The following is a 10741-nucleotide window of genomic DNA, read 5'->3' as shown; positions in this document are numbered from 1 at the left end:
ATGAGGGGTGTAGTAGTGGAGGGGAGGTGGAGATGAGGGGTGTAGTAGTGGAGATGAGGGGTGTAGTAGTGGAGAGGAGGGGTGTAGTAGTGGAGATGAGGGGTGTAGTAGTGGAGATGAGGGGTGTAGTAGTGGAGGGGAGGTGGAGAGGAGGGGTGTAGTAGCGGAGAGGAGGGTTAGACACTTACTGATCTTGCTGTCCTGAGGGAGAGACACTCCAGACACACAGTGATGGGACGCCTGTCTCTTGGAGGGGTGTAGTAGTGGAGATGAGGGGTGTAGTAGTGGAGATGAGGGGTGTACTAGTGGAGATGAGGGGTGTAGTAGTGGAGATGAGGGTTGTAGTAGTGGAGATGAGGGGTGTAGTAGTGGAGATGAGGGATGTAGTAGTGGAGATGAGGGTTGTAGTAGTGGAGATGAGAGGTGTAGTAGTGGAGATGAGGGGTGTAGTAGAGGAGATGAGGGGTTTAGTAGTGGAGATGAGGGGTGTAGTAGAGGAGATGAGGGGTTTAGTAGTGGAGATGAGGGGTGTAGTAGTGGAGATGAGGGGTGTAGTAGTGGAGGGGAGGTGGAGATGAGGGGTGTAGTAATGGAGATGAGGGGTGTAGTAGAGGAGATGAGGGGTGTAGTAGTGGAGATGAGGGGTGTAGTAGAGGAGATGAGGGGTTTAGTAGTGGAGATGAGGGGTGTAGTAGTGGAGATGAGGGGTGTAGTAGTGGAGGGGAGGTGGAGATGAGGGGTGTAGTAATGGAGATGAGGGGTGTAGTAGAGGAGATGAGGGTGTAGTAGTGGAGATGAGAGGTGTAGTAGTGGAGATGAGGGGTGTAGTAGAGGAGATGAGGGGTTTAGTAGTGGAGATGAGGGGTGTAGTAGTGGAGATGAGGGGTGTAGTAGTGGAGGGGAGGTGGAGATGAGGGGTGTAGTAATGGAGATGAGGGGTGTAGTAGAGGAGATGAGGGGTGTAGTAGTGGAGATGAGGGGTGTAGTAGAGGAGATGAGGGGTGTAGTAGTGGAGATGAGGGGTGTAGTAGTGGAGATGAGGGGTGTAGTAGTGGAGATGAGGGGTGTAGTAGTGGAGAGGAGGGGTGTAGTAGTGGAGATGAGGGGTGTAGTAGTGGAGATGAGGGGTGTAGTAGGGAGATGAGGGGTGTAGTAGTGGAGATGAGGGGTGTAGTAGTGGAGATGAGGGGTGTAGTAGTGGAGATGAGGGTTGTAGTAGAGGAGATGAGGGGTGTAGTAGGGAGATGAGGGGTGTAGTAGTGGAGATGAGGGTTGTAGTAGTGGAGATGAGGGGTGTAGTAGTGGAGATGAGGGGTGTAGTAGAGGAGATGAGGGGTGTAGTAGTGGAGATGAGGGGTGTAGTAGTGGAGATGAGGGGTGTAGTAGTGGAGATGAGGGGTGTAGTAGTGGAGATGAGGGGTGTAGTAGTGGAGATGAGGGGTGTAGTAGTGGAGATGAGGGGTGTAGTAGTGGAGATGAGGGATGTAGTAGTGGAGATGAGGGGTGTAGTAGCGGAGATGAGGGTGTAGTAGTGGAGATGAGGGGTGTAGTAGTGGAGATGAGGGGTGTAGTAGTGGAGATGAGGGTTGTAGTAGAGGAGATGAGGGGTGTAGTAGCGGAGATGAGGGGTGTAGTAGTGGAGATGAGGGTTGTAGTAGTGGAGATGAGGGGTGTAGTAGTGGAGATGAGGGGTGTAGTAGAGGAGATGAGGGGTGTAGTAGTGGAGATGAGGGGTGTAGTAGGGAGATGAGGGGTGTAGTAGTGGAGATGAGGGTTGTAGTAGTGGAGTGGAGGGGTGTAGTAGTGGAGATGAGGGGTGTAGTAGTGGAGATGAGGGGTGTAGTAGTGGAGATGAGGGGTGTAGTAGTGGAGATGAGGGGTGTAGTAGTGGAGATGAGGGGTGTAGTAGTGGAGATGAGGGGTGTAGTAGTGGAGATGAGGGGTGTAGTAGTGGAGATGAGGGGTGTAGTAGTGGAGATGAGGGGTGTAGTAGTGGAGATGAGGGGTGTAGTAGTGGAGAGGAGGGTGTAGTAGTGGAGATGAGGGGTGTAGTAGTGGAGATGAGGGGTGTAGTAGTGGAGGGGAGGTGGAGAGGAGGGGTGTAGTAGTGGAGATGAGGGTTGTAGTAGTGGAGAGGAGGGTTAGACACTTACTGATCTTGCTGTCCTGAGGGAGAGACACTCCAGACACACAGCGATGGGACGCCTGTCTCTTGGAGGGGTCGAGAGCGACCCTGGAGAGGAAAGTCGAGTGAAATAGAAAAGGGAGACAGAAAGGGGCGGAGTCAGAAGAAGGAAGAAAATAATCTGAGAAGACAAATGAAAGAAAAAAGTAAAAGCTGCGGCCAATCTCTGGGCACCCCAACCACCTTCCTGTGACATCACAGAATGGAGAGCGCAGGAGCTGAACCCGCAGACACCCAGAACTGCCACAAACACGCTGCACTCTGCACGCTGCATACCGACGCGTTCCATTCAACTGTCATACCGTGCACAACCAACACGTTCCATTCAACTGTCATACTCTGCATGGCCAACATGTTCCATTCAACTGTCATACCGTGCATGGCTAACACGTTCCATTAAACTGTCATACCGTGCACAACCAACATGTTCCATTCAACTGTCATACCGTGCACAGCCAACACGTTCCATTCAACTGTCATACTCTGCATGGCCAACATGTTCCATTCAACTGTCATACCGTGCATGGCTAACACGTTCCATTAAACTGTCATACCGTGCACAGCCAACACGTTCCATTCAACTGTCATACTGTGCACAGCCAACACGTTCCATTCAACTGTCATACTCTGCATGGCCAACATGTTCCATTCAACTGTCATACCGTGCATGGCTAACACGTTCCATTCAACTGTCATACCGTGCACAGCCAACACGTTCCATTCAACTGTCATACCGTGCACAGCCAACACATTCTATTCAACTGTCATACCATGCACAGCCAACATGTTCCATTCAACTGTCATACCGTGCACAGCCAACACGTTCCATTCAACTGTCATACCATGCACAGCCAACATGTTCCATTCAACTGTCATACCGTGCACAACCAACACGTTCCATTCAACTGTCATACCGTGCACAACCAACACGTTCCATTCAATTGTCATACCGTGCACAACCAACACGTTCCATTCAACTGTCATACTGTGCATGGACAACACGTTCCATTCAACTGTCATACCATGCACAGCCAACACGTTCCATTCAACTGTCATACCGTGCACAACCAACACGTTCCATTCAACTGTCATACCATGCACAGCCAACACATTCTATTCAACTGTCATACCGTGCACAACCAACACGTTCCATTCAACTGTCATACCGTGCACAGCCAACACATTCCATTCAACTGTCATACTATGCATGGCCAACACCTTGTAGTCAACTGTCATACCGTGCACAGCCAACACGTTCCATTCAACTGTCATACCGTGCACAGCCAACGCGTTCCATTCAACTGTCATACCGTGCACAGCCAACACGTTCCATTCAACTGTCATACCGTGCACAACCAACACGTTCCATTCAACTGTCATACTGTGCATGGACAACACGTTCCATTCAACTGTCATACCATGCACAGCCAACACGTTCCATTCAACTGTCATACCGTGCACAACCAACACGTTCCATTCAACTGTCATACCATGCACAGCCAACACATTCTATTCAACTGTCATACCGTGCACAACCAACACGTTCCATTCAACTGTCATACCGTGCACAGCCAACACATTCCATTCAACTGTCATACTATGCATGGCCAACACCTTGTAGTCAACTGTCATACCGTGCACAGCCAACACGTTCCATTCAACTGTCATACCGTGCACAGCCAACGCGTTCCATTCAACTGTCATACCGTGCACAGCCAACACGTTCCATTCAACTGTCATACCGTGCACAACCAACACGTTCCATTCAACTGTCATACCGTGCACATACCTGGATACCACGGACATCATGTGACACAGAGCTGTAACAGTTCATATTACAGGCGCTCTTTGTGTCTTGTGGATGACCCCAGAATAATAACCCGGGGGGGGGGGGAGGGGTTCTCTGGGCTCCCACTCTGTACTATGGAGATAGTCTGACCAGCAGAAGAAGGGTGAAGTCCACCTTCTGCTCACTTACCGGCGAGTCAGTTTGGAGGTCAGTTTGCTGAACAGGTTGGAGGTGGCCCGGGTCCGGCTCTGGTTTAACCCCTCGTGTGGGTGGGTGGGAGAGCTTGGCGGTGGATTCTGACCCCGGCGGTCTCTCACATGGCCACCATGAAAAGTGCTGCGAACGTTGGAACCCCGGGAGAGGGAGCTGCGCTCCGCAATGCTCTGCGTAGAGGGCGACGGGGCAGGAGGGCGAGAGGGCGTAGAGCTGGTGGGAGAGAGAGAAGGGGGAGGGGGGGGGAAGAGATATCATCAGTACCAGAGATGGCCAGCAGAGCCCTCAATGCCCTTCTTACACTGACATATGAAGTAACACTATGATGTCATACGGTGATGTCACTGGATATTTACCTGTTTTCTTTCCCATTATGGAGGAGAGAATGGCGCTCTGAGCCGTGGCGGTCTGTACAAACATATGTGTTCCTGCGACCCATCACCCCCGGAGGCGTGTTCATCTGAGAGACAACAAAATGGCGGTCATGGAGGAAGACGCGTGACTGCCACAAGATTTAATGACCCAATCAATGACCAACCCTCGGCTGATCCACCATCATCCAATCATCTCTCACACAGCCAGGGAAGGTAAAATGTGATTGGACACTTACCGTTGTGGGTGGGGCCTCTTTACGTGGCTCAGGAATTTCTGATTTGTTGGGATTGTGTGCATGGCTGACCATGGGGCTAGAGGGCGGGGGAGGCCTGCTACCCCCACTCACAGATCCACTACCCCTCCTGGGGGCAAGACGCTCCCCAACCGCACCCTCATCCCCCACACCGGGAGGACTCCTCTTGGCTTGTGATGGGACCGGAGCCGGGCCACCTGGAGGAGAGAAACCATACATTACCATTACAAAGCCGACAGAGACCCCACCAATCAGAATCGAGAGTACAATGTATTCATTATATCTAGTGAAGTCACACAGAATTTCTGCCCCCTCCAATGGAGACACCCCAAAGACTCACAGAAATCGCTGTGCCTCCTCTGTCTCTGGTATCCTCGCTGGTTCTTGCTGTGAGTCGATGATGACTTGGTGGCACCATTGGTAACATCTGAGGTCACTCGTGACCGAGTCAGTGAGAGAGTGCTCTCCGAGCGAGTCTCCCCGCCTTCATTCTATAGGACAAAAAGAGAGAATAATAAGAGGACTGAAGGGGGAGGTGGGGGGGAGAGAGAGAGACAGGAGATAAGAAAGTGGATGGGAAACATGGAGGGGACTGAGGGACATCATAGAGGAAGAGAGATGGGGGGACTGAGGGACATCATAGAGGAAGAGAGATGGAGGGGACTGAGGGACATCATAGAAGAAGAGAGATGGGGGGACTGAGGGACATCATAGAAGAAGAGAGATGGGGGGACTGAGGGACATCATAGAGGAAGAGAGATGGGGGGACTGAGGGACATCATAGAAGAAGAAAGATGGGGGGACTGAGGGACATCATAGAGGAAGAGAGATGGAGGGGACTGAGGGACATCATAGAAGAAGAGAGATGGGGGGGACTGAGGGACATCATAGAGGAAGAGAGATGGGGGGACTGAGGGACATCATAGAGGAAGAGAGATGGGGGGACTGAGGGACATCATAGAAGAAGAGAGATGGGGGGACTGAGGGACATCATAGAGGAAGAGAGATGGGGGGACTGAGGGACATCATAGAAGAAGAGAGATGGAGGGGACTGAGGGACATCATAGAAGAAGAGAGATGGGGGGACTGAGGGACATCATAGAGGAAGAGAGATGGGGGGACTGAGGGACATCATAGAAGAAGAAAGATGGGGGGACTGAGGGACATCATAGAGGAAGAGAGATGGGGGGGACTGAGGGACATCATAGAGGAAGAGAGATGGAGGGGACTGAGGGACATCATAGAGGAAGAGAGATGGGGGGGACTGAGGGACATCATAGAGGAAGAGAGATGGGGGGACTGAGGGACATCATAGAGGAAGGGAGATGGGGGGACTGAGGGACATCATAGATGAAGAGAGATGGAGGGGACTGAGGGACATCATAGAGGAAGAGAGATGGGGGGGACTGAGGGACATCATAGAGGAAGAGAGATGGAGGGGACTGAGGGACATCATAGAAGAAGAGAGATGGGGGGACTGAGGGACATCATAGAGGAAGAGAGATGGAGGGGACTGAGGGACATCATAGAGGAAGAGAGATGGGGGGGACTGAGGGACATCATAGAGGAAGAGAGATGGGGGGGACTGAGGGACATCATAGAAGAAGAGAGATGGGGGGGACTGAGGGACATCATAGAGAAAGAGAGATGGAGGGGACTGAGGGACATCATAGAGGAAGAGAGATGGGGGGGACTGAGGGACATCATAGAGGAAGAGAGATGGAGGGGACTGAGGGACATCATAGAAGAAGAGAGATGGGGGGACTGAGGGACATCATAGAGGAAGAAGAGAGATGGAGGGGACTGAGGGACATCATAGAGGAAGAGAGATGGGGGGGACTAAGGGACATCATAGATGAAGAGAGATGGGGGGACTGAGGGACATCATAGAGGAAGAGAGATGGGGGGGACTGAGGGACATCATAGAGGAAGAGAGATGGGGGGGACTGAGGGACATCATAGAGGAAGAGAGATGAGGGGACTGAGGGACATCATAGAAGAAGAGAGATGGGGGGACTGAGGGACATCATAGAGGAAGAGAGATGGAGGGGACTGAGGGACATCATAGAGGAAGGGAGATGGGGGGACTGAGGGACATCATAGAGGAAGGGAGATGGAGGGGACTGAGGGACATCATAGAGGAAGAGAGATGGGGGGGACTGAGGGACATCATAGAGGAAGGGAGATGGGGGGACTGAGGGACATCATAGAGGAAGGGAGATGGAGGGGACTGAGGGATATCATAGAGGAAGAGAGATGGGGGGACTGAGGGACATCATAGAGGAAGAGAGATGGGGGGGGACTGAGGGACATCATAGAAGAAGAGAGATGGGGGGACTGAGGGACATCATAGAGGAAGAGAGATGGGGGGACTGAGGGACATCATAGAGGAAGAGAGATGGGGGGACTGAGGGACATCATAGAGGAAGAGAGATGGGGGGACTGAGGGACATCATAGAGGAAGAGAGATCAGGGGACTGAGGGACATCATAGAAGAAGAGAGATGGGGGGACTGAGGGACATCATAGAGGAAGAGAGATGGGGGGACTGAGGGACATCATAGAAGAAGAGAGATGGGGGGACTGAGGGACATCATAGAAGAAGAGAGATGGGGGGACTGAGGGACATCATAGAGGAAGAGAGATGGGGGGACTGAGGGACATCATAGAGGAAGGGAGATGGGGGGACTGAGGGACATCATAGAGGAAGAGAGATGGAGGGGACTGAGGGACATCATAGAGGAAGAGAGATGGGGGGGACTGAGGGACATCATAGAGGAAGGGAGATGGGGGGACTGAGGGACATCATAGAGGAAGGGAGATGGAGGGGACTGAGGGACATCATAGAGGAAGAGAGATGGGGGGGGACTGAGGGACATCATAGAAGAAGAGAGATGGGGGGACTGAGGGACATCATAGAGGAAGAGAGATGGGGGGACTGAGGGACATCATAGAGGAAGAGAGATGGGGGGACTGAGGGACATCATAGAAGAAGAGAGATGGGGGGGACTGAGGGACATCATAGAAGAAGAGAGATGGGGGGACTGAGGGACATCATAGAAGAAGAGAGATGGGGGGACTGAGGGACATTATAGAGGAAGAGAGATGGGGGGGACTGAGGGACATCATAGAAGAAGAGAGATGGGGACTGAGGGACATCATAGATGAAGAGAGATGGGGGGACTGAGGGACATCATAGAGGAAGAGAGATGGGGGGGACTGAGGGACATCATAGAGGAAGGGAGATGGGGGGACTGAGGGACATCATAGAGGAAGAGAGATGGGGGGACTGAGGGACATCATAGAGGAAGAGAGATGGGGGGGACTGAGGGACATCATAGAAGAAGAGAGATGGAAGGGACTGAGGGACATCATAGAGGAAGGGAGATGGGGGGACTGAGGGACATCATAGAGGAAGAGAGATGGGGGGACTGAGGGACATCATAGATGAAGAGAGATGGGGGGGACTGAGGGACATCATAGAGGAAGAGAGATGGGGGGGACTGAGGGACATCATAGAGGAAGAGAGATGGAGGGGACTGAGGGACATCATAGAAGAAGAGAGATGAAGGGGACTGAGGGACATCATAGAGGAAGAAGAGAGATGGAGGGGACTGAGGGACATCATAGAAGAAGAGAGATGAAGGGGACTGAGGGACATCATAGAGGAAGAGAGATGGGGGGACTGAGGGACATCATAGAGGAAGAGAGATGGGGGGACTGAGGGACATCATAGAGGAAGAAGAGAGATGGAGGGGACTGAGGGACATCATAGAGGAAGAGAGATGGGGGGGACTGAGGGACATCATAGAGGAAGAGAGATGGGGGGGGACTGAGGGACATCATAGAGGAAGAGAGATGGGGGGACTGAGGGACATCATAGAGGAAGAGAGATGGGGGGACTGAGGGACATCATAGAGGAAGAGAGATGGGGGGGACTGAGGGACATCATAGAGGAAGAGAGATGGGGGGGGACTGAGGGACATCATAGAGGAAGAGAGATGGGGGGACTGAGGGACATCATAGAGGAAGAAGAGAGATGGGGGGACTGAGGGACATCATAGAAGAAGAGAGATGGGGGGGACTAAGGGACATCATAGAAGAAGAGAGATGGGGGGGACTGAGGGACATCATAGAAGAAGAGAGATGGGGGGACTGAGGGACATCATAGCGGAAGAGAAATGGGGGGACTGAGGGACATCATAGAGGAAGAGAGATGGGGGGGGGACTGAGGGACATCATAGAGGAAGGGAGATGGGGGGACTGTGGGACATCATAGAGGAAGAGAGATGGGGGGACTGAGGGACATCATAGAAGAAGAGAGATGGGGGGACTGAGGGACATCATAGAGGAAGAAGAGAGATGGGGGGGACTGAGGGACATCATAGAGGAAGGGAGATGGGGGGACTGTGGGACATCATAGAGGAAGAGAGATGGGGGGACTGAGGGACATCATAGAGGAAGAGAGATGGGGGGACTGAGGGACATCATAGAAGAAGAGAGATGGGGGGACTGAGGGACATCATAGAGGAAGAAGAGAGATGGGGGGGACTGAGGGACATCATAGAGGAAGGGAGATGGGGGGACTGTGGGACATCATAGAGGAAGAGAGATGGGGGGACTGAGGGACATCATAGAGGAAGGGAGATGGGGGGACTGAGGGACATCATAGAGGAAAGTTCAGAGTTTTGTCCCCCATGAATGTCAGTTTAGGGACAGTGAAGGGATTTGATGGCCTCACCTCTGCTTTCCTCCCCAGCAGCAGGTAAGTGGCCATAACTTCATTATACTTATTGGAGCTGAGAGCGTCTTTGATCTCCTCCCGGGAGTATCCCATGTCCAACATGATCTCTGCAAAAGAGAAGGACAATCACAGAACTGTCAGGACCGGAATCTCCGTTCTTCCGGAAGACTCCGGAATGAGGATTTCTATGTTTAGTTTTAACAACAAGAATTCATCTATCATTGCTATCGGCACATTATACAGAGGTTCACCTATCTATGCACACTGTCATGTAATACTCAGGGACATTGTGACATAGAAGTCCTTCTCATTACTAAGGGGTATAAAATGTCCCAACCCCCAGCATGAAATCCCAGACACAACGAACCGCGCGCCGAATCGTCTCTAATAATAGAGAGCAACTGAGCATGTGCAGAGCAGGGAGACTGCGTATTTTACACAGTATAGGCACTTATTTTTAATGTATATATATATATATACACTATATTACCAAAAGTATTGGGACGCCTCTCTATATACACTATATTACCAAAAGTATTGGGACGCCTCTCTATATACACTATATTACCAAAAGTATTGGGACGCCTCTCTATATACACTATATTACCAAAAGTATTGGGACACCTCTCTATATACACTATATTACCAAAAGTATTGGGACACCTCTCTATATACTCTATATTACCAAAAGTATTGGGACGCCTCTCTATATACACTATATTACCAAAAGTATTGGGACACCTCTCTATATACACTATATTACCAAAAGTATTGGGACGCCTCTCTATATACACTATATTACCAAAAGTATTGGGACACCTCTCTATATACTCTATATTACCAAAAGTATTGGGACACCTCTCTATATACTCTATATTACCAAAAGTATTGGGACACCTCTCTATATACACTATATTACCAAAAGTATTGGGACGCCTCTCTATATACACTATATATAACCAAAAGTATTGGGACGCCTCTCTATATACACTATATTACCAAAAGTATTGGGACCCCTCTCTATATACACTATATTACCAAAAGTATTGGGACGCCTCTCTATATACACTATATTACCAAAAGTATTGGGACGCCGGCCTTTACACACACATGAACTTTAATGACCCCCAGTCTCAGTCTGTAGGGTTCAATATTGAGTTGTCCCACCCTTTGCAGCTATAAC

The 10741-nt window shown here is 50.9% G+C and overlaps 1 protein-coding gene across 2 annotated transcripts in view; it reads right to left on the bottom strand.

The window, feature by feature from the left end:
- Positions 1-10741, bottom strand: part of MARK4 (microtubule affinity regulating kinase 4) — a 95047-nt gene that overhangs the window by 16681 nt on the left and 67625 nt on the right. The window contains exons 11-16 of one of the 2 annotated variants that reach the window (XM_082262859.1): positions 9556-9665; positions 5156-5306; positions 4798-5012; positions 4544-4647; positions 4164-4400; positions 2154-2233 (exon numbers count right to left, since the gene is read on the bottom strand). In XM_082262859.1, coding sequence (XP_082118985.1) covers positions 2154-2233; positions 4164-4400; positions 4544-4647; positions 4798-5012; positions 5156-5306; positions 9556-9665 — 897 coding nt within the window. The remainder of the gene's footprint in view (positions 1-2153; positions 2234-4163; positions 4401-4543; positions 4648-4797; positions 5013-5155; positions 5307-9555; positions 9666-10741) is intronic. The other variant, XM_082262858.1, reaches the window with a different exon arrangement.

This window comes from Pelophylax lessonae (genome assembly GCF_965119305.1).
Source record: "Pelophylax lessonae genome assembly, chromosome: 7".
Taxonomy (NCBI): Eukaryota; Metazoa; Chordata; class Amphibia; order Anura; family Ranidae; genus Pelophylax; species Pelophylax lessonae.
The sequence above is the reverse complement of the archived record's forward strand: the minus strand, read 5'-3'. Positions and strand labels throughout refer to the sequence as shown.